General features: G+C 36.3%; 2 protein-coding genes across 3 annotated transcripts in view; one reads left to right on the forward strand and one right to left on the reverse strand.

Moving 5' to 3' along the window:
• Positions 1–3,701, reverse strand: part of chchd3a (coiled-coil-helix-coiled-coil-helix domain containing 3a) — a 62,213-nt gene extending 58,512 nt beyond the window's left edge. Inside the window, exons 1-3 of one of the 2 annotated variants that reach the window (XM_059511110.1) lie at positions 3,457–3,701; positions 1,849–2,149; positions 1,525–1,617 (exon numbers count right to left, since the gene is read on the reverse strand). In XM_059511110.1, coding sequence (XP_059367093.1) covers positions 1,525–1,617; positions 1,849–2,149; positions 3,457–3,537 — 475 coding nt within the window. In that variant the 5' untranslated portion in view covers positions 3,538–3,701. The remainder of the gene's footprint in view (positions 1–1,524; positions 1,618–1,848; positions 2,150–3,456) is intronic. The other variant, XM_059511112.1, reaches the window with a different exon arrangement.
• A 3,275-nt stretch (positions 3,702–6,976) lies between these two features.
• Positions 6,977–25,301, forward strand: part of exoc4 (exocyst complex component 4) — a 123,933-nt gene continuing 105,608 nt past the window's right edge. Inside the window, exons 1-6 of the mRNA XM_059511116.1 lie at positions 6,977–7,090; positions 9,915–10,104; positions 12,273–12,467; positions 18,514–18,692; positions 20,077–20,174; positions 23,421–23,658. Of these exons, the coding sequence (XP_059367099.1) occupies positions 7,011–7,090; positions 9,915–10,104; positions 12,273–12,467; positions 18,514–18,692; positions 20,077–20,174; positions 23,421–23,658 (980 nt within the window). The 5' untranslated portion in view covers positions 6,977–7,010. The remainder of the gene's footprint in view (positions 7,091–9,914; positions 10,105–12,272; positions 12,468–18,513; positions 18,693–20,076; positions 20,175–23,420; positions 23,659–25,301) is intronic.

The following is a 25,301-nucleotide window of genomic DNA, read 5'->3' on the forward strand; positions in this document are numbered from 1 at the left end:
TTTTTTTATTTTATTTTATTTTTATTTCAGTTCAGCTTTAATTTATTTTTATTTCAGTTTGAATAATTTTAGTATTATAACTTATTTATTTTATTTCAGTTGGTTGCCAAAGCATCATTTTATTTCAGCTTTATTTCAATTCAGCACTTTCTTTTAATTCCAGGTGTTTTATTGTAAACTAAATATTTTTCAAAGTTGCAAATAAAACTAAAATTATTGGAGTAGGTTTTACAAGTAAGCACTATTTCAGTCTTACTACAAATATTCACATTTAATTCAATGTGTTACTTAACGTTTCTTTGTCATTATTTGTGAAATTTACTAGCAATTTCTGCGTGAAAACTGTTTCAGCATCATTTGTGTGTGTACAGACGTCACAGAAAACTCAACCAAACGTCAATTAAAGAATGGACTTTGAGCACCTCAAGGCCATCATTTTAGACAAGACCGTCGTTCAGCCAAAAATTCATATTTCTCATCTTGGAATTGAGGACAATGTCAAAGAATTATGACATCCTAATAAAGCGTCTTTGGTATAATTATTCAAAACTGCAACTAAACTTCCGATTGAAAGATCTATGAACATGGTCTTACTTTTAATGAGAAGCAAAGCGCTTGCAAATGTGATCGGCTCGACACACTTCTGGGAGGAGACGCTGTCCCAGGTACCTTGGAGGCTGAACTGGCTTAAGTGGGGTTCCTAATTACAGCATTGATTCATTAACTCTATTACAAGTTAGAATTAATCGTTTCATTAGCACTCAGGCACAAGCTATGAATCATAATATAGAAGGATCCGGGCCCACTCACTAAGATCAAGAGGACTGAACTTTTAGGAAGAAATATAAAATATTAGCCAATTTGTTAATCTTATTATTATTTTTTTTTAAATCCATACAGTAGTATTTAAAATAATTCTCAATCAAACAGGTGTCAGCAGGTGTGCATTTCTGACTGACGTGTTGTTGTTTTATTTTGTTTGTTTGTTTTTTCTTGGGGGGGGGGGTTAACTCTGCTTTTTTTCTTCTTTTTTTTTTACTACGGGAAAAAGGGAAAATTCACCCAAAATCATCAATTATTCAACCTGATGTCACTATACGGTCAATAATAGCTTACAGAATTTTACTTTTTTCATGAACTGTCTTTCAATAATAACTTGAAGCTAAAGTTCAATTAAATGTCTTGCCGTCCCTGCCACATTAAACATATTATATTATATATTTTTTTCATTCTGTCCAACAATTATTATTATAAATGGTAATATATTATGAGCCAGAAGAGAAGTTCGAATTCCGTAGAATTACCCAGAATGACTTGATGTATAATATTACCCCTTCACAATGGTGTACAAACACATTCAGAGTGCTTACAGGATGCAATTTACCCGAGGAGTACCATTAACGCTGATGACTGACAGGCACTGAAGTGCACCGTGCAATATGTGTGAAATACCTCCACATTTCCACAAGCAGGCCACATGAACGCATGTGCGTGTGTGACAGCGTTACAGAACAATCGACTCACCGGCGGGAGCAGGTGCTGGTGAAGAAGACACAGGTTTTTCTACAGACGGAGAAGGCTGTGGGATAATTTCAGCAGAGGAAGCGACAAATTCAGCTGGAGGGGAAGGGGTGGTTATTTCCACAGGTGGAGCAGAGATGGGTTCAAAAGTGGTTTTAGTGATAGGATGGGTAAGATTGGGGGGAGGAGGAGGAGGAGGTGTGAAAAGCTCAATAGCAGGAGGGGAGGCAACAGAATCAGCAAGGGGAGGAGAAGTGATGGGTTTAGAAGATAGAGGAGGGGCAATTATAAGCTCAGCTGTGACTGCAGGTGGAACAATGGACTCACCTGCAGGGGCTGATACAGCACCCACTGATTCAGCTGGTGCTGTCACTACAGGAGGAGGTGGGGGGAGAATGAGCGGCTCTGCTAGAGCTGGAGGAGGTCCAGTAGCATTCACTTGCTCAGAGAGTTTGACTCGCTCTGGCAAGGAAGAAGATGGAAGGGGAGTGACAGGGTCAGGTGGAGGAGATATTGGCACCAGTGCTGGCAGAGGATCAACCAGGGGAGGAGAAGCTGGAGGGGCTCTGGTGGGGGGCTGTGGTGGGCCTGAGGGTTCCCTCATGCGGTCGATGACCTTCTCTGAGAGCTGAAGAACAGAAATACAGAAGACAAATGATAGTCTTGTGAGCATAACAAACAATATGCTCACTTTTTCTTCTGTATGTTAGAAACAATGCAAAATAAATGATGAGCAATATAAATTTGAAATGATTTTTGAAGACTTGTCATGTCAAGTTTACCAAAGGAATAAATAAATAAATAAATAAATAAATAAAATGTATGCATTTAGCAGACACTTTTTTTCCCCAAAGCGACTTACAGTACATTCAGGCTAACATTTTTTACCTAACAAATCATTTTTTACATTTTTTAATACCCAATCATTCATTCATTCATTCATTAAAAAAAAAAAAAAAAAGACCCATTTAGTTGCCGAATTTCAATCAGTGTTTATATAGTTTTATATATTTCTATTGTAATGAAATAAAATGTATTTTATTCATAATTGAATAAATAATTTTAATTTCAGTTTTAGCAATATTGTATTTTTTAGAACGGTTATATCTTAAATGCATTTAGTCACACAATTGTTGTTTAATGAACAAACATTCTGAGTATTTCTGTATTTATTTTTTTTACATTTTTGTATAAAATTAAATAGACACACACGCAGTCAATTAATTAAAAAAAATAATACATATAAAGTTATGACTAAACAAATAAAAATTCATTTGGTACATTGTACATGACATGGCATGTTATAAAGGTTATGCTTGAAATGCAATTTTATTCAGTAACAAGGGATGTCCACCAAAGGGTCTTTTTGCTTGATATTGGTGACCCCTGTTGTTAGTTTTGATTGAACTAGTTTAAGTAAACCCTGAAATCCACCTATACAAAACAAAAAGTCTCTAATAAACCAAGAGTGAATAAGTTGCAAGTTGAAAATAAACACTCAAAACAAATCATGAGTAAATTAGTAGTAATAGCATGAACTAATAAAAACAGCTGTGTGAAGGGTGACACTGTTTAACCTGTTGTACATGTAACTTACGTTATATGATAGTTAAGGGGGGCGTGAACACAGTGCTGTCATGCTCGGCATTGTGATGCTTGAACTGTAACAGGTGTTTGCTAAACTAATTCCTCTTAGGTATGATGCTTATGAAATGAATAACCTTGTATTGCAGCTAAACGTGTTTTTCCAGGTCCAGGTAAGTGTCCAGTCAGGGACAGAGTGTTTATCCAGTTAGGTAGGTTAAGACTATTAGAGGCCTTCATCACGAACCTGCGCATGCATTCGAATCACAGCAGAGTTGAATTAAAGCCATGTGTCAGTATGCGTGATGTGCATCTGACAGATGGAGAAGAATAGACATGTGTGTCACTCACCCTTATGCCCTTCACTATTGTTATGTTCTCATTCTCATCCGACTCAAAAGACACGCGGCGCGTGCTGTTGTTGGCTCCCATTCCTGGTCAAACAAGCCCGCTGTTGTTTAACCAACTAGTTTATTTGATCAGTAGTTATGAACTCCAAAGAGTTGACAGCTCTCTAGTTATTAAGCGCGAGCACCAGGGCCACACGCTCCCGTACAGAAACAGAAACGCGCACAGCGCTTCCGCCTTTAGCCCCTCCCACTTGGCACAAGCGAAGAAAGACGGTTCTCATTGGTTGAGCGTAAGTGCTTATTGTCTCTATTGGACAACATAAATGGAAGAAAAATATCTTCTATTAGAAGATTCTAATAGAAGAAAATGGTGTCTTCAAAGAATGTTCATTTAATAATTTATTTATTCGTGTTAAAAGTACAACATACAAATTATTGTCTATTTCAGTGCAGAATAATTTTATCGAATTTGCTGCTATTTTTCAACCTGTCTCTTATTAGACTGAATCTAAGTTTTACATTATGTGCTTTATTTGTCTTCTACTTGAATATTCTCCTATTTAATATTTTTCTAATTTTTCAATTCTAGTAAAGAAAAAAGAATGAAAACACTCCTCTTTAAAAGAAAAAACAAACTTTACAAAAATATTTACAAAAACATATAGAAGCAAACGCCAACATAAATTAAATTTCAGAGGGTTTACTCAACATATATTGCATTAAAAATTCACACACATGTTTGTTTTTGTGAAAAGTGGGGACATCCCATAGGCGTAATGGTTTTTATACTGTAGAAACCGTATATTCTATCAGCCTTCACCTACCCTACACCTAACCCTAACCATCACAGGAAACTTTGTGCATTTTTACTTTCTCAAAAAAAGCTCATTCTGTATGATTAATAAGAGTTTTGAAAAATGGGGACATGGGTTATGTCCTCATAAGTCGCCCTCTCCTTGTAATACTTGTGTCATACCCATGTCATTACTGTATAGTTGTGTCCTGATATGTCACAAAAACAAGAGAACACACACACAATTAAAATGACTCTATCTGTCTATCTCTATCTATCTATCTACTCGAGAACCAGTCAATCTTTTGTTCGTTATCTGGCTCGGCTCAGTGTTCATCTTCAGTTCTCTCTTCACAGCAGTTCAGTCAGTGTACTGTTTGAGTAAATGAATTACTCCGGGATATTGGTTTGTTTGAACTCAGAGGGAGTGTCAGCCACATTAAAAAGTTAACAGCTTAAGTCATTAATGCTTATTGGAGACGTGAACTATTTTAAACGATTCAGTTCGATTTGGTGAACTGTTTCGAGAAGATCCGGTTAAATCGAATGATTCGTTCGCGAACCGGATATCACTAAACTGTTGTGTTTTGAACTTTCTCACAACAGACATGGAAGAGAAGACAATGATGAATTAAGTCGTAGTGTTTGCTATTTTTGGACCAAAATAACTGACCCTCTGATGTCACATGGACTACTTTGAAGATGTTTTATTTACCTTTCTGGACGTGGACAGTACACCATGCACACAGTTTCAATGGAGGGACTGAGAGCTCTCGGACTAAATCTAAAATATCTTAAACTTTGTCCCGAAGATGAACCGAGGTCTTACGGATTTGGAACGACATGAAGGGTGAGTTATTAATGACATAATTTTCATTTTTCGGTGAACTAACCCTTTAAAGTAATTTAGAGTTTTAAGGCATTCCAGTCCTTTTACCTAGCTGCTTTGAGGTTTTTTTAAAAATAATTTTTAAATGCCAAAAAACTTTAAGTTATTTCTATCAATAAAATTGAGCTATAATCTAAATATTACTATACAGTGTCACGGTTGGTAAAATCTCTTTGTGGTGAAGTCTGTGTGTTTCGCGTCTGCACTGATTAGTTTGTGGGGGTCTCCGTTAATTGTCATTAGCAGCAGCTGTCACTCATTACACACTCCCTATATATTGGCTTGTCTCACGTCTTGTGTTTGTGAGAACGTTGTTTCATGTCTGATCTCTGTCTCTTCTTGCTTCTGTGTTGTTTGTGTTGGATGTCCGTGTCTTCCCCCGGAACCTCATCCACTCTCCGCACTTCCACAAAGCATCACGACTTACCCTCGGTTTGATTCCCCGCAGTTCCTGTGCCATCCTCTCCTGCTGCCTTCTCACCGTCACCATCCGGATTCTTCACCGCCTCACCGCCATCTTGGATTGTCGTCTTCCCAGCATCGTGTTGTGCCCTTGTTTGTTTGTTTTATATTCATTAAACTGTTTAACTCGCACTTGTTTCCAGCTCCTCCTTCACCCAGTCGTCACATACAGATATGAAAACACATATGGTTCCATTTCTACATTCTGTCTTAGAAGCACTGAACAGTATTATAACTGCAGAAAAGATGTTCCTGAAGTCCTCATGTCAAATTGGAGCTGTGGGCATTTAGAGATGTGGGTCTGCTGTCCTTTAGTGGGTGGCTGTCTTTGTCTACATGCCCTCAGGTGTCATCATGACAACCTTTTATCCTGCACTAGGTGATGAGAAATAACCTCAGTCCTGTGTCATCAGCAAAGGACAGCAGATTGCTCAGACATGATGGGCCTTAGAGGAAGCTGATAAGAACTTCTGGATCTGACTAGGCTCAGAGGAGCTAAAAGAAAAATAACCTCAGAGTCTCTGTGATTGTTTCCTTTTTTGAAGGGGCACAAAATTGGCCACTATGCTATCTCTGCTGTCCACGGACACATCAGTCAAAGAGGAGACTGCCAGATCGACCCTTTTCCACGCAATCAATGCCCTTTCCTCTGTGGTTTGTTACAGCAAAGATGGCCAGGAGATAAAGGGGAGCAGGTCCACAGCAATATATCCTAGAGACAGAAAGTAATTAACAACCTACACCTTTCGCTCTGTCTTTCTCCCTCCGTGTATGTCTGGTGTGTAAAAGAATTTGTCACATTCCTTTGAGTCATATCTTTTGATTGAACCAGCTCACAAAACTAATTTGTTTAAAGATGTACATGAATTTGAGTATTGTGTTATATGTAAAATTATATATAATTAATAAATAAAAAATATCATAATAATGAGCTAAATTATGGCTGCTTGAAATGAAATGGGCGAAATGTGACTGTTATTAAAAAAAATAAATAATAAATAACAGTGTTTTTATATTTTATTGCAGCAAAGAACAAAACATCTACAAGCAAAATGACAGTTAACAGAATATTCTAAAATGATTACTTTTAATTTAACAAAAGAATAAACTAAAATATATTATCTTCTTAAGTACCACACAATAGAAAAATGGAATATCCAAAAGTTATCTATAGAATGCCAATATACATATACAACTAATTTCTTGAAAATAAAATATTAAGTAAATTAAGGTATATATTTTTAAATAACATTTATGGATGTACAAACAAACAATTGTAGGCGTTTTCAGGAAAAATAAACTACATTTCCTACATTTCCCTACGATCCCTGTACTATCAGCTGATTTTGCTAAAGGCGGCTTCACATTGGCTGAAGACCGTCACGAGGTGTTTGGGTGTAGTAACGGAAAGATGGCAGCTGACACAGGCAGATACAGGAGCGCTGTCTCCAAAAGCAAAGACCCTTCCGGTTTACTTATATCTGTAATAAGGTGATCACGATATTTGTACAATATATGTGTCGGCCAGCTTGACTTTGCCTGCGTTAAATCTTTGCACTCGGTTATTCTAAGGAAAAGGACCAGAAAGGATAACCGCTTAGCATGTTTGCTAACGATAAATCCTGTTATTATTTTTTTTATATTCTGTTATTAATACACGTATGAGTTGCTACAACTACATCTTAAGAACCTTTACGTTGCATCAGCGGAAGTGTATAGTTTTCTGTGAGGTCTTCTGAATGACACGTAGTTTGCAGGCATACTTCTAAACGTGTTTAAATGGAAAGTGCTTATGTTTTGACAGGACTGAGTTTCAAAACAGAGGGAAGTGTTTACTTAAACAGCACTATTTGAACATCATGAACGCTGTTTGATTATTTGTCTTGGTTGTCAACACTTAAACAACACAATCACAACATGCAAGTGCAATAATTTGATGGTACAACGATAGAGAATCGTATATAGTGCAGTGGAAAATGTATGTATATATATATATATATATATATATATATATATATATATATGTATATATATATATATATATATATATATATATATATATATATATATATTAGTATGTGATGTTAACTGTATGATGAGTAATATATTGGATAATAATATAATTTCATTGATTTGTTACAGTCTGCACAATTATTTTTATTTTATTTAATTTCTAATTATTTTTGTTGCCATTGAGAAGGCAGGGAAGCTGGCATGATGACAGGAAGTTCTTGTACATATAGGCTTTTGTGACCTTGTGGAAGATGTGACTATTTTGAGGAGGATAATTATGTGATGGTAGATGGCTGCCACGATCCACGATAGTGTGGTAAAATTACTGCCTAATTGAGGGTTATAGTTACAGCCCATATTCATGACTTTTGGTAATGTCTGGGTGAGTTGTAATGAACTTTTTGCCCAAATATTACAATCACAGCAATAAAACCTTGACTTTACATAATTATACCTATTTTCTACCATTAAGCACAGCTTAGTTGATAAGCTGTCAGAAATCCATAATTCTGCTTCACGGCTTTTTTATCTCCTTTTTACTAGGGCTGTGCGAAAAAATCGAAAGCGATTTTCATGCACATCTCATCAGTAAAGACGCTCCTGTAATTAGTAGTATATCTCCAGCACGTGCGTTCGGATCAGGGTTGCCAGGTTTTCACAACAAATCCTGCCCACTTGCTACTCAAAACTAGTCCAAAACTAGCCCAATCGCATTTTCAGGAGGTTCCCCGATAAAAATTGCTTCCCGGGGTTAAAATATACATTTTTAAGCAGGGTTGCCTTGGTAAAATTGGCATTTTAGGGGCTAAATATCACGTTATTTGTATTGGGGTCGCTTCGACCCGCGGACATGAAAAACAACCACAGACTTGGCAACACTGGTTGGCATTTACTACACCAATAATTCACTGAAAATCTACACAAAATCGATGTTAAAATCGCAGGCGATTCTTTGTCGATTTTGAAAACGATTTTGTGTTAGTTGTTGGTAGACTACGGCTCTGTGTAGAAACTGCCGCTCCACCTGAACCAGTGTTACCAAGTCTGCAATTGTTTTTCATGTCCGCGGTTTGAAGCAACCCCAATACAAATAATTTCACTAACAAATTTTTTTTTATCAGGGAACCTCCTGGAAGCGCGATTGGATTAGTTTTAGAAGCAACTGGGCAGGATTTGTTGTGAAAACCTGGCAACCCTGATCTGAACGCACGTGCTGGAGATATACTTCTAATCACAGGAGCATCTTTACTGATGAGATGCGCATGAAAATCGCATTCGATTTTTTGCACAGCTCTACTTTTTACCCATCAGCCGTTTCCATTATGATGTCCTACGGGCAACGGGTGAGGTCAAAAAGGAGTGAGTTTATGGGCCAAAGCTATATCCACATGATCTGTGCTTCACTGCGAGCTTGAAGCAACTATTCCCTACTGAACACTGGCTCTCAGATGTTCTTTCTATATCTTTTTGAGCTCCAGAGACTGGAATGAATGTAATGAGCTCTTTTGGGAGATTGTGCTGCCTTACTTTACTCTGTTTTAAAGCTGTGGAAATGCGTCAGGACAGACTTTGAGAGCTGAGATGTGATGTTTGGCAGTCTGCGGTTTGGGACAATGTTGTATTGGCACTGGCCCCAGCTGGTCTTCTCGAGTGGGTGGACTTCTGATGAATTGGATTGTTGTGAAATTGTGTTGTGAAGTGATGGCCAAAAATTCAACTACTTCTGTCTGAAAGTTTGCAACATAATGATGACAGGATGAGTTTAGATTGAGTGCAGCCTTGGCTCTGGAAGATTTAAGTGTACTGCAGTCAATCACGATTTTCCAGTGTCAGAAATAGCTAGAAAGCCAAAGCCAAGATGCTAGAAAAATGTCATGGGCATTCAGGCATGTTCTTCCTTTCAAAACCAACAAACAAACAAAATAGTAGTATCCTTGATTACTGAATTGCATGTTGTCTTGGTTATATCATTTTTATATACAATAAAAAAATAATGTCCTTATTTAAGGTAAATAAAATGTTTATTAATTTATTCCCAAAATGAACAAATAATTTTTATTTATTTAAAAATAACTAATTTACTAACTAAATAGATAGATAAATACATAAATGGTTTATTTTAATAGGTTTTTTATTCATTCATTCACATTATTTATTTACGCTGATGAACCAGGCAAAGATGTGATAATATACTATTATACTGTATATGATATTATTAATTTTATTAGCAGTAATATGATTTTTGTAAAATGTAGCATTTGGTACAGTTTGATGTAAGATATGTTTACTTTCTCTCTGTCAGGACATTGTCCAGCAGTGAGGATGTGAAGGACCGAGAGACGGAGAAGGGCCGTCTGGAGGAGGCCTATGAGAAGTGTGATCATGATCTGGATGAGTTGATAGTTCAGCACTACACAGAGCTCACCACAGCCATCCGAACCTACCAGAGCATTACAGAGAGAATTACTAGCTCTCGCAACACGATCAAACAGGTGTGCAACACCTTCGGCTGCATTCAGCAACTCCCAAACAAGTGTAAATATGACCAGCTTTCTAATTTGTGACCCTGGACCACAAAACCAGTCATAAGTAGCACAGCTATATTTGTAGCAGCAGCCAACAATACATAAGGGTAATAATACGTAAAGGTCAAAATTATCGATTTTTTTAAATGCCAAAAATCATTAAGGTATTAAGTTAAGATCATGTTCCATGAAAATATTTGGTAAATTTCCTATCATAAATTTATCAAAACTTAATTTTTTATTGGTAATATTAATTACTAAGGACTTCATTTGGACAACCTTAAAGGTGATTTACTCAATATTTAGATTTTCTTGCACCCTCAGATTGCAGATTTTCAGATTGCAGAAGTTGTATCTTGGCCAAATATTTTCTTAACAAACCATACATCAATGGGAAGCTTATTTATTCCAATGATGTATAAATCTCTTTTTTGTGTATAAGGGTTTTATTTAATTTAACTTCATTTTAATTTAATTTAATTTAATTTAATTTAATTTAATTTAATTTAATTTAATTTAATTTAATTTAATTTAATTTAATTTAATTTAATTTAATTTAATTAAAAAAAAAAATCATATGGGCCTGTATACAATCTAAAAATGTTTTAGGCGTTCATGATAAAAGACATGAGCAAAGCAGACAATTAAATATTTATTCCCAAACAATCATAATCTTGACCGTATATCAGGTCCCTCTGTATAATAACACTATAACATTGTATAATATACTATAATAATAACATTAAATAACATATATAATATAAGCTAACTTTTCTTTTTGTTATACATTTTGGAAATAGTTTTTATACTGTGATATATTTTTTTACATTGATGAAAAAGACATAATATAATTAAAATAGAAAATCTTGGTTACATTATAAATGTCTTTTCTGTCATTTTTTTAATTTAATGCATCCTTGCTGATGAAAAGTATTGATTTCTTTTACTGTTTCTTATTCACTAACCCGCAGATTACCTTCAGGTTCCGTTGCTAAAAACCCTTATTTAATGCAGATGCACAATGACTTAGTAGTGTATTTTAATAACATGGTCACGTAGCTGACAATTGCACAGCAATACGTCTTCTTGCTGTCAGTCTGTTTGTTTATATCAGATTGAAATAAGTTCTTCACCGCACATGTTTTTTTTTTTTGGTCAGCAACTGTCTGAGATGAAATGCAACTGCTGCTTTTCTTTGTAGTCTACATAGTTCTGTGATAACCTACCAATACGTAAACACACACAAGCTGCACGCAGCCTGATATAATACTGGCTGTAATACCCGGGGAATGATTTATGAGAGATAATTAGAGGGAAAACAACTTGCGGTAGTAGTTTGATGGAAAAAGGGAAATTAAAAACAAATCAACAGCTATTTTTTTGTATTTTTGTGTATAAACGTCGCTTTCAGCCATGCAGTCTGATGGGTCGTCCCTCAGGCTTCTGTAATGATGGAGGTGTCAGGCTTCTCACACATACACACACACACTCAAACTTCCCGCAGTGAACATAGAGAATAGCATTTCTGTCTTTATGCTGCTGAAGTATTTGATGTGACGTGCCCAGGGACCCAATCACCGTCTTTACTCATTATTATTTAAAGACACAGGTGACCGAGTTTGTTTATTGCACTCTTGAAAGATGAGTCAAGAACTCAAAAAACGCTTCCCTTTGCGTCTCAGTTTGCATGTAAGTGGAAAATGGAAGACATCAACCCAACGCAGCCAATGAAACACAACACTGTTCATTAATTTTGCTGTTTGTTTATCCAGCTTTGGGATTTGCTGACGTTTGTCCATGTTTTGTAAGCTCTTTTAAGAACATTAAAAATGAACTAATTGCTACTCAAAACATGGTGAGCCATCATAAAAGAATCATTAGGAATCACTAGTAATTGTCTTCGATGTCTCAAATAATATCCTTGAAAATTAGCCACTAAGCTCAGGTTTTAATCTACGGCAAAATGTTTGTTTATCATCTTCTCCCCTGCTGCTGACACACTGGAAAATAATTATGCAAAGAAGAAAGCAGAGCTGTAAAGCTGCGAAAACTGCGAAGCTGATGCTTGTGTTATCAAGTGTGAACTTTCACCTTCTCCTGACATGGTGTGTGTGGGCTGCTCTCTCTCTGCTCAGGTCAAGGAGAACCTGTTATCCTGTAAGATGCTCCTCCACTGTAAGCGAGATGAACTGAGGAAGCTGTGGATCGAAGGTGTCGAGCATAAGCATGTCCTCAGCTTGCTGGATGAGATTGAGAACATCAAACAGGTCCCTCAGAAGTTGGAGGCATCCATGGCCAGCAAGCACTACCTGCATGCTACAGATATGCTGGTGAGTGTGTTCGAATTTGTTGGTAGGGGAAATTTAATTCATTCCATGGCAGGTACATGCTACCCGTTTTGTTTCAGCTTGTCCACTTGTACATAAAAATATTAAAATAAATATAGCTCTTTAGTTTGAGCTATTGACACTGATTCTGCTCTTTTAACCAATTTCCTAAAGTACCTTTACATTGTAAAAAAAACTTTTTGAACTTTCTATTCATCTTTCTTCATTCTATTCTTCTTTCTATTCAAGAATCCAAAAAATCAATTAATATATCAAGCAGCACAACATTGACTTATTCAACAATGATTAGAATTAGAATTGTTAAAATAGTAAAAAGCAAAAACAAACCCAAACTATTGAACAGTCTTATAGAGAACATAAAAAGTGACTTATTCAGTTATGCAACTCTGGTCAGGAGATTCTTTGCCACTACATTAACCAAAGCTCATGGGCCTAAAACATCATCAAAAAATAAGAATCTGAATCTCCAAGGTTTTCTTTGTAAGATCTTTTTTTTTATCAGGTATTTGATCACACTGTTTCTTTGGGTACACCCACATCTCCCTTTCAGCAGGGGAAAGCAGCTGTGGTCAGAGATGACAAGCTTTCTCAGGTCCCTCAGGTGTTCTTCTCCTCCTGTGTGTGTGACTGTGTTAAATCTGACGAGGAGTATTGGGACTGCCAACAGAGATTACGCTGTACACGGTGTTTCAATTTGCAACTCTCGTCTGAAAACACTCTCCCTCACTTTTGTCTGTTAGTTACATGGACACACATGCCCACAAATGCACACATACACATTTGTAACTCTCGTACCTGTCAGTCTGGTTAACCTCCCTACACTGTAAAAAATCATAAGTTGGGCCAACTTAAAATTTTAAGGCAACAAACTTCAGCAGATTTTTGAGTTTGCTCAACTTAAAGGTCAATTAGTTGTACAAACTTTTGTGCATGTTCAATCAACATAATATATTAAGTTAAGTGAACTTTTAGTTAAACTTCCAATTTTGTGTTCAGTTGACTAGAAATATATTTTTAAATGACAAAAACTCCATAAGTTTACAAAACCTGATAGTTGAAGTTGCTTTAAAACAAAAAACAAGTTTAATGGCAACCAGCATCCAAAGGTTTTTGAGCTTTCAACTTTTTTTTTTTGGTTTTTACAGTGCAGCTTCAGAACTTTAGGTTTTACTCAAGCAGTTTAAAGTTCAGCACAAAACTATCAATCCAATATGAGTGAATTAATGTATTAAATGCTACTCAGTACAACATTGGTCCTCAAAAAAATCTTTAAATGGACAGAATCACAATTTTTTATTTTATTTCATCAATATGATTTTTTTTTTTTTTTGTAGAACAGCAAGTTTAAATCACAAACCAAATCAAGTCATTTCATTCGCAATAAAATTAATTACAATAGAAAGTTTTTTCAAGTTAAGAGCTTATTTGTCACATTTGTGTTGCAAAATTAAAAACTTCTACACAGTTAATTAAATTGGGAAAGCATCAAATAAAAACTATCACAAAATTCAAGTCCAAAATAATGTGCAAAAATAACAACGGGTCCAGTCAAAAATGTATTGCCTTTCATATCTGTCCTTCATATCTATCACAAGCAATATAAAATTAACTGCAATGGTGATAAAAGTGTGTGCATAGCAACAGAGTTTGTGGCTCACTGTCTTTTGGTTCTGCATTTTGAATAATGATATTTGCTTTAAAGTCTGTAATGGAAAAGCTGCAATGTTTTTGACTTCTGTGACCACTGGATGATGAAATCAGATGTGTTTTAAAAACCACACTGGCTAAAAGGGCACCTTTAAAGTTTCATGATTTTTTTAAAATGGCTCCTTATATGTTGGGAGTAAAAGGGTGTTTTACAAATTTCCTTAAAGTCACACAATTCACCATTCAATGTTAAGTGACTCTCACGTGAAGATAAGCACTTGTGTGATCTTAAAAGGTGAGACTTCAACCAGTGGTTTTAAAGGAGCAGATGCAATCTGTGTAGAGGCATGGTAGTTGACAGTATCTTCCCTGGTAGTGGCACAATTGGTCATGTTTCAAAAGGACCTCCTAAGCAGGGTGTTCAAATCTGAATATCTTGCACTGCATCACCCTAATCAGGAAAAAAAAAAAAAAAAAAAAAAACAATACAGCGGTAACGTTAGAACTAATTCTTTTGGCAACAACATAAGATTTTATTTTATTTTTTACCACCAGGGATACATTAATTCATTGCTAGAGAACAATATAAAATAACAACTTAAAAAGCAAGCAAGTTGGTTAAACGAATATCAAAAAAACAAACAAACAAAAAAAAAACTATGAATTTAAGCTTTAAAATAGCTCTTAAGTTATTTACATTTTTAAAACATACAGATTTATAGTACACCTAGCAAACATAAGCACATAAATTTAAAATAAGTTAAATGAAGAAAATACATCTTTGAGACGAAAACACACAAGCTTATCTTATACGGTTACATTTGTTTAAACTTTTTTTATTAATACACTTATAACTTAACCTTATTCAAAACTCAAAGGCACCCACACAACTGTACAAAATGAACATATTATAAACAAATAAAGAAAACTATATCCTTAAAAATAATTAAATCCTTTTACTTAATATATATAAAACAGTGCTTACCTAAGTCATGATACTGTCGGGAAAAAAAGCCACCGAATGACTTAAAGACTTCAATACTTCTCGTAGACGAAGCAGGAGAGGTTGAACTGACCAGTTTGGAGCCACCTAAGCAGCTCTACAGAAGCACATATTGTGAACAAATACCATTCAGACCTTATTGTTAATTATTCTCCTAGCCTACATAGAACATTACCTTCCAGAGCGATTGAACTGTAGAGAAAAAAAAAACCTCGCGCTCGTCTGACCATTCTCAGGCAACTCGAGGACGAAGCAGGAAAACTGAAATTACTAACTTGCCGCCACCTACACCGTTGTAAAGATGGGCATATTGTGAACAAATTTCATTTAAATCATGGCTTAAATTGATACACAAAGAACCACCGCTTACTGGAGTGATAACAATGACGGACCAACGTTAACTGGGTGCCGCCTGAGGCAACTCTAAAACGGCGTTCAAAAGCACATATTTTGAACAAACATATTTCAACTCTTAAGGTACATATTATATAGAGACAGAACAGCACCTATCGGAGAGATTAACTTACACTGTCAGGCAGAAAAAATAGGCGACGTCTGATCTGAGGCAACAATAAGACCAGGCGGGAAAATTTAACTGACTAACTTGCCGCCACCTATGTTGTACAAAAGCGCATATTGTGAATAAACTTCATTTAAATCATATCGTGAATTGATACACATAGAACTACACTTACCAGAGCGACCACAATGAGGGAATAAACAGACGCCGCTTAAGGAAACTCGAAAATGAAACAGGAGAAATTAAAATGGCGTTTGTTTATAAAAAAAAGTATTAAGTAATAAAAAAAGCAATACTAATAACCAACTTAAAGTTGTCACTTGTTCTAACTTCTAACTAATTTCTATTTAACTTACATTTCTGTGTTATCTCAACTTTTTTAATGTTAAATTGTTGAATTAACTTTAAAAACTGAGTTTGTAATACAAAATGTAAGTTGGAAGTTTTTACAGTGTAGTGTGTGCTTTTCAGATGAGCTGTCATTCATTACCTCACATCTGTTGAATTGGCACTTTCCTCTCTTTATTTGCTTTATGCCTTTCCTGTCCTGTCCTGTCCTGTCCCTGTCCCCGTCCCTGTCCATGTCCTCGTCCTGTCCCTGTCCCTGTCCCCGTCCCCGTTTCATTTCCTTTTCTGTCCTTTTACTGCCAATTCCTGTCCTTCCTCTTTTTTCCCCATTATCCTCTTCTTCTTTCCTTCACTGAACCATTCCACTCTCTCTCCATATTTCTTTCATCTCCTTTCCTCTTTCTATTCCTTTCATATCCTTAACTGTTCCTCTTACTCTCTGTTCCTTTCCTTTCCCATTCTCTCATCCTTGCTCCTTTCCTCTTCCTCTCACATCCTTACCCATTCTTCTTTCTCTCATTCTGTATTGCCTTTTCTTTTCTATTGTCTCAGTTGCAAATTGAAGTGTCTTCTCAACTAAACCAGGTTTGGCAGAAAGACCTGTAAACAGGCACACTTACACACGCTCAGCTGATCCTGCTGGTATACACTGTGGCTCATGCAACCCTCATTTGCATGAACAACTCCTTGACTTGTGTGATCCCTCCTCTGTCTGTCAAAAGCGATGCACAAAGTGTGCAGTGATGGTCCTCCAGAGCACTATCAACAGGCCATTAGCTTTCCTCTAATAAAGTACATTCATTCAGAGCAATTTTGATTTATTCATTAAATATAAACAAGCAGTAGCCACTGCAGGGTAGTTCAGTGCTGAGGGATTGAAGAGGTAAAGGCAAAGAGAAGTAAAGACTAGAAATACAAGTTAAAGCAATAAAAAAGTGCAAGAGAGAGAGAGTGTGAGAGATTAAAAGAAGGATAGAAGGAAGAAGGGAAAGGTTGCATAGAAGATCAAGGCTCTGGGCCATGTGAGCCAGGTCAGGTGAATGAAATGAGAAAATTGAACTTATCAACCACAAAACTGCTTCAGATTCAGTCTGCTAATGTGGCAGCATGGCAAGTAGCTGCTGATACAGTGCAGATCCAGGACAGCATTAAAGATAAGCCTGAGGGGACTACCTGGACTCGTTCTCTATGTTAAGTTGCATTTGTTCTTCATTTTACAGCTTAAAAATTTCCTTGCACTTGACTATGAGGAGGAGATGAAAAACAGATACACAAAATTGAGCAAAAAAGCCAGATGGTTTTTAAAATTACATTTTAAAATATAGATATAGATGCATTTTTTTTAATTAGAGATTTATTTTATATTATTTATCAGAGATTTATTGATTGATTTATTGATTTTATTACAGATTTTATTTATGGATAACATTTTTTGAAAGATTTATTCATTCATTCTTAGGAATTTAATTCATTATTAGGAATTTATTTATCTATTTCATATTATTTAGAGATTTTTGAACAACAAAACAACAAAAGTAGTAAATCTCTGTGTGCAAAAGAAAGAGCAAACTTGTATATTCATTTGGCTTTCTGGGTTTTTGCATCATTTTCTCACTTTGTGTTCATTGATAAGCTCCGTCTCACGCCTCATTCAACCAGCAGCTGCATACTTCATCATGCTCTCTGCAGGAGAGCCACACACACTCAGCAGAGTGAATATTCAGCGCCACTGCGGTCCACCACACTGCATTCTCCCTCTTTTAATACTTTGATTGGATGAGAGTTGTTATTGTGCTTTATCGCTGTGGTTTTTGATGGGCGGGTGGGACATGTGCTATTACGTGATCCTGGAGCGCAGCTAATCTAGGAGGTTGTACAACAATGGATATGCCTGGAACACTTCACTTATTCAGCTACAAGAAATGAACAAGCTACATTGGGATTTGTGTTTGAACCAATATACTGTGGCCTTAATAAATACTAAGATACTTCACATTTATAAATGTATGAAATCACAGATTACAAAATATTTATAAGTTTTAACGATTTTAGGGAAAGTTAGTAAAAAAGTATGCTTTTTAAGGAAAAATGTAACAAAAAGGAGTTGGTAATGTTCTAAATTAAAACAATAAATTATTCTGTTCGAAATTTGTTCAAGCCACTCATTTGTAAGTCGCTTTGGATAAATGGTCACTTACTGTTTGCTAAATGCTTAAATGTAAATGTTAAATTAACATTGAATAAATTTAGACTCTTTATTGTTGTAAATTAACTTTTAAATTATGAATTTTTGAATGCAGCTGACCTCAAATATCTACTACAATTACAATGCGACATCGGGACAAAAAAATGCAAATTATGTATGCAATGCAATGCAGTGCACTTATAAATATGGCTCAAGTCTCACTTTTTTGGGGGGTCACTAAATTTGACTCCATCCCATTATTTAACATTTTTGCAAGTAGACATAAAGGCAGATGGAAACTTCAAGTGTGTTGTTGTGTTTGCAGGTCTCAGCAGTGGATTCTCTTGAAGGACCCCTGCTACAGGTGGAGGGTCTCGGCGACTTGCGACTGGAGCTCCACAGCAAGAAACTCAACATCCACCTGGTGCTAATCGATGAGCTCCATCGACATCTCTACATCAAGTCTACCAGCCGTGTGGGTCACCGAGGAAAAGACAAGGGCCGGTGAGTCACCATAACATTCTTTAGTTAAAGTATTTAGATGTGTATTCATTAGATCCCTATTGCTTGATTCAAATCTAGCTTCAATTCAGATCAAAGATATGTGGGCTTAGTATCTGAACCCAAAGTAGGTCAACAATATTATAGAAAAATCTTCCTCAAAGCATTCGATTCAGGTTGTTGCAGCAAACTGAAAGCAATTACCTTCAGAGTGGCAAAGTCATTTCTCAGCTTTAGATTAATTTACCTTCGCAGGTTGCTGGTGGCAGGGCGCACAGCTTATCTAATTACTGTGTGTGTTCTTTTTAAAAAGAGGGACGTGCTTTCTTAAACCAAACATCCCATGAGTCATTGCTGTCTGATCATTAATAAGGGTGTGGAATATGCCAGACAGAATAACTGATCAGACTAATTAAGAATGCAGGCCTGAATATGGGCCAGAGCTGCTGTAAACCCTAGCTAGTTTGACATTCTAAATAAACTTTAATTAGTCAAAGGGGCGACACGTGGAAAATGTGTTACGCATAACTTTCAGGATTTCACTTCCCATAATTAATAATGGGGGTGATTACGCTATCTTGAAGGGAAATACAATATTAATTCTTTATTGAAAGCGTTGTTCACCAGGGTCTTAAATCATTAGCTTGTTGGTAAACAAAGCCTCTCTGGCCCTGTTGCCTCCTTCTCACCGGAGTCGTGTAATTAGCTGATTTGCGACTGTTCTCTTCCTGTGTCCCTGTGTACAGGGTCTGGCTGCCGTGGCTCTGATGCCAGCGCTCAGAGCAAACAGAGATAAGTCATTTGCACCCTCACGGATGAGCACGAGAGGAATGATAATAGGTTTTTGCTTTCTCGATGGTGACACGGCCGCCCACGTGTGCATTGTCGCCGGGGGATTGCTGACCCCCTCCGTCAGTGTGCTGCGCAAACCGCCGCCACTGCCTCTGCAATGCTAATTCTCATAGATTAGACAAGGCGCAGCGGTGTAGCGCATTAAGCTAATGCAGGTTGGTGACCCCGCAGGGCTGAAGTGTGGAGTTGTTGTAATAGTGTTTTTGATCTCGGAATTGTGCGTGTGTTTGTCACTCTTCTGCTGCTCTGTTTACGGCCATATAATTATAGCACGATGCTTTCATGAGGAGAAGTGATTTATTAGTCAGGGTCATGACGCGACTGCAATTTTCTGGCAGGATTTGTATTCATTTCTTCTCTTACGTGTGTTTTGCAATCCGCCTTGTTTGATTCTTCGTGTTCTTGCTGCTTTAAAGCACGCTTTTATAAAACATTCATGGTTACTCTTTTTATGAATGTCTAAACAATAGCTGCTGTCACTATAATAATGGTTGCTATTGTGAAGAAGGTAGTAAAAGTAACTATTTTTTTTCAGGTCTGCTTCAAAGGATACGTCTGTATTGGATGTCGGTTTGTCAACTCCACGCAAGCTCACAGAACCCTCACAGTTCAGCACCCCTGGAACATCCAGCAGTAAGAAGCATCACTAATAAAACAATAGAAATGACTAGACACTAAAACAAACCTGATGGATAATGTAGTGCTGCACCAAAAAGAAAACCAACATTTTGGAAGCACTGGCTAAAAATATGTTTAAAAAGTATTTATTTATTTACTGTCAAGATATTAATTATAAGAGATTACCGTAACTATAATGTTTTTTTTTTATAAAAAAAAAAAAAAAACTAAATATTGATCAATTTATTTATTTATAAATATTTATAAATGTATTCATGTTCTATATTTATATAGTAATTTAAATATAATTTAAACAATGTTTATTTATTTATTTATTTATTTATTTGTGGTTTAATTTATGTGGCTATCTATCTATCTATCTATCTATCTATCTATCTATCTATCTATCTATCTATCTATCTATCTATCTATCTATCTATCTATCTATCTATCTATCATCTATCTATCTATCTATCTATCTATCTATCTATCTATCTATCTATCTATCATCTATCTATCTATCTATCTATCTATCTATCTATCTATCTATCTATCTATCTATCTATCTATCTAATTTTATTTCATGTAAATATACTATAAATAGACATTTGCAAATGTAATAAATGTACAATGAAATATAATTATATGGATAAAATGGAATTTTCACACTTTAGTACACACACACTTATATAGACTTATATAGATAATTTATAGTTTAGCAGATAGGTTGCAGTTTCTGTTCACATTTCCTGCCTTTTTTTCTCTTTTGGACAAAAAACTTTTATAAATAAATGCCAGTTATATATATGAATTGTTATATAATTTGAATGTTAAATATTGTATTTTATTAATTTATTTAAATATAGTATTTGTATACGTTTGCAAATGCAATAAATTTAAAGTGTAATATATTGGTAACACTTTGTATAGGGACCACATCTAACTATTAACTAGTTGATTATTAGCATGCCTATTATTAATATATTGGTTGTTTATTAGTACTTATAAAGCACATATTCTGCATGACCATATTCTACATCCCTAATCCTACCCAATAACTAAACTTAACTCCCTTAGGAACTGTTAATAAACAGCAAATTAGGAATTTATTGAGGCAAAAGTCATAGTTTATGGATTGTTAATAGCGACAATTGGACCTTAAAATAAAGTGTGATCGATATAGTTCTGTTCATATTTTTGGATATGACTTTCTGCCTGTTTTCTTTAAACAACTTTATTTGTCATAAAAACTTTTCATTGGTTGAATTTTCGATGTATTAAAAACATAAAGACAAAATAAAAAACAGGCGAGATAAGGTGAGCATTAGCCAGCGAAAGAGAGAATCAGAATGCTACTTCTTTGCAGAGAGAGAACTTGATTTAGTGGCTCATAATTTGAATGATAGATTTCTCTCTGCTCTACTGAAGGGAACAGCAGGTGTCCGGGCTGTTACAAAGCAAAGGGGTGATTTTGTAATTCCTGGTGCTCCATATTGTCTGCCAGTGTTCAAAGTGCTAATTAAATCATTAGGACACATCTGACCAGAGTCACTGTGTTTATTAAAATGGCACTTGGGGCTGCCACAGACAAGAAAAGACGCAGCTGTTGCGTTCTGTGTTACTGAAAGCATTTGCATGAACCCAAACTCCTATTATACATATATTGAGAAGATTGTTGTAATATACACACTAACACTCTGACATTACAATTTCCCCTTTTACAATTACACAGTGACTCGCACTTTCACTAAAAAAGACACGTGTCCGCACACACACAAGAACACACACTCTCAGGTTTCATGATCTCAGTACATCATGTTTCAGTAAGCATATTAACCTGTGCAGATGAGATACTCTCTCACGTTATTAATCATGCAGCTCTGTCAGCACGGCGGGGGTGCGGGCCTTGTTATCCGTGCTCTCCTGTGTGGGACTGACTCCACTGCGCTCCGAGACTCTTATCAGAACCACCAACCCACCCACAGCTGTCTGTTTCTCCCACACTGTCTCTGAGACATGCTGCCAGTTGTCAGTACAACTATAGAAAACCCTATCTATCTGTTGGTCTGTGTATCTGTCCATCAGTCTGTGTGTCTGTCTGTCCTTCCATCTGTCTAATTATCTATCTCTCTGTTTTCCTGTCTGTCTGTCTATCCAACTATCTGTCTGTCTGACTATTTATCCAGCCATCCTATCTGTTTGTTCATCTGTCTGTGCATCCTTCAATCCATCATAGATCCATCCATGGCATATTTTTGTCTGTCTGCCCATCTGTCCATCTGATCTATCTGTCTGTTTGTCCATTCATCAGTCAGTCTGTCTCTTACTTTAAATGATTAATCACCCTTTAATTGTTTTTATTTGCTCTGATTTTGCTAAAGCAGGTAAAATGTCTCTAATTCACTCTGACTACAGAGTAATTCTTGTGCCGACTGCAGTTTTCCTCACATTGCATGAAACGCTTGCAATTATTGCTTTCGCAGTGCTTTATGTGTGATAGGGTGACGCCATCAGACAACATTTCCCCTGCTGCGGAAGATGCTTTCCTTTTTGTCGCCTATTTTGTCTAATGGCCTCTTGCACATCATTTGTCGGTGGTAATTGTAGTAATTATTTAGCAAGCTATCGTTTGGGGGGGGGGGGGGGGGGGTGGAGAAGAAAAACCTGAGCCCATTAACTTGCCATAAACATTAAGACCATTTTAAACAGTCATTGGATTTGAGGGTATTAGCAGACAGAAAAATAAGCACTTAACAGTACGATCACTCTATTGAGCAGGTGAATATGGAGAGGTGTGTTATGCAGATTTATTTAAGGATTGTGCTGATGTCATGACGAGAAGGAAGAAAAAATAACTTCCAGGCGTTCTATTATACAATTTCTGTTTAATTATCAGTATATTAATGTTGCTGGACATTAATATCATTAACCTTTTTAAATGTAAGTGCTCTCTGAGGAAAATGTCATTATAAATTAATAACATTAACATTATAAATCTTAACAGATTTTTGGTACATATTCATATTTATTCATATATTCAAATTGCAATGTACATTAGTGTCCTGATTAATAGCTATGTGATATTTAATGATTTAACAATTAGCAAACCTTGTCATAAAGTTTTGCTACCATCTGTTTGATGTCAAGGTTGCACGTATATTTATGTATAGTAGCTGTTCCATAAACTGTTCTGTATTTTCATGCTACTGTGATTAAATATTGCTGTAGTGTTTTTGAAGGAGTGTATGTGGGTTTGTGCAGTTCGTGAGCTGCACGAGGTGAAAGAAGACTTGGACGTAGACCCAGAGGAGAACAGCGCAGAGTTCATGGGGATCCTGATCAAAGCTCTGGCTAAACTCAAGAAGATCCCGGAAACCATTAAAGCCATCATGGAGCGACTGGAGCCTGAGCTCAAGCAGATCCTCAAGAGATCCACCACTCAGATCGCTGACCACGCCTACCAGAGAGGAGAGAACCTGGCACAGGACAACCAGCCCAGGTAAAAGCAAATGGAAAGAATGTGCAGTCTGCAGGGAATATTAATAATCAAAATCATACGCCATACAACTGTTTCTTAGCTTATTGATTTTTTTTTTTTTTACGGAATACTATATGATAATTAAGATAAGTAGACAAGCGCAAAAAAAGCACATTTTTATTTTATTAGAATTTTTGGCTTAAATTAAAGGGATGGTTCTCTAAAAAATGAAAGTGTAATCTCAGGTGAGAATATACTAGTCTCGTGACAACCAAACTTTGTGTAGGGCTGTGCGATTAATCGGAATTGTCATACATTTTTATTTGAGCATGCGCGATTTCTAAACCGCTTTATAGCTCGATTTTCCAAGGCCTCGACCTCCCGCAGTATGCTATCGAACCAATCAGAATGCAGCATGCCAAAATGGAGCGTGAGAACAGAGCAGACCAGGCATAGGCCTACGTAACGCCAGGTTCACACACTCCATCTGTGATCCGTAATTTTTCAGAGCCCATGTTAACGGATCAGAGCGTTCACACTGCATAATGTAATAGATACGAAAAATGTTAACCGAAGAGGTTAGAAATACATAGGTGCCGATTAACGCGTTATGAGTTATTTTCTCCTGATAACCCTGAAAAGAACTTAAATTACACTTTCAGTTTTGATCGTACAGATAAGAGCAATACATCAATGGAATCTGTAAAGGGTCTACTTTTTTTTGTATACAGACATAATAACAACAAAACTGTGCACTTATAAAATAAAGATAACAAACAAGGTGTGCTGTCTGCAGCCTTTGTCTGCGCTGATCTTCATTTACAAACGCGTCAATAAAATGAAATGTAACTCCGTGAATACTCAACGAAGAGACATGAGAGATATATCTATAGAAAGCCTGACATGTCTACGTTTAAACTAAACAAGTGCTGCCGAAAACAAATATTCTGTGATAAAGTAATCCATATGAAAACAAAGCGATGTCCGTTTTTCACGTCTCTCTTCATTATCTTCTAATGAGACCACGCCCCCGCGCTGAACGCGCTATTCAGATTCTAATGTTTCAAACTGAAGCGTGCGGCTTGAATACGCCCACACAACAGAAGACAACGCAGCGAGACTGTTCTTCAAGTTCTTTTATTTTACTGTTTGCTTCGCGATGAGAGGAATAAGACATAATTCACCCCAAAAAGATGTGAGTTTGGGAGCCAAATGTGAAAAAGCTCTACCTCCTTTAGTGGACTTTGCTATCCTAGGAACTACCAAAAGTCCAGCGTTTTGAGACCTTAGGGAGCGTGATGGATTGTGGTATAAGGCTAGTTAGGTATGCAGGAGCTAAACCATTTATGGCCTTATAGGAAAGTAATGATAATGTGTAACTGATACGGAGCTTAATAGGTAGCCAGTGCAGAGACTGTAAAAATGGGGTGAATGGGGTTTTAACTGTCATTATAATGTTTAGAAGAGCCAGGACATTTTTTTATATAAGAAGTTTCATTCAAACAGGCTACAGCAAATAAATGCATTTGTTTGTGAGTCTGAAATTCACGTTTTGTTTGGATCTTATTGCATACTTCCAAATCTCATATGTTTTATTTGTGAATTTATTTGTGAACAAATACCACCACACAAATACACATAGCCATTCTCAATAGTTGCTCAAT

This window comes from Carassius carassius, chromosome 26 (genome assembly GCF_963082965.1).
Source record: "Carassius carassius chromosome 26, fCarCar2.1, whole genome shotgun sequence".
Classification (NCBI taxonomy): domain Eukaryota; kingdom Metazoa; phylum Chordata; class Actinopteri; order Cypriniformes; family Cyprinidae; genus Carassius; species Carassius carassius.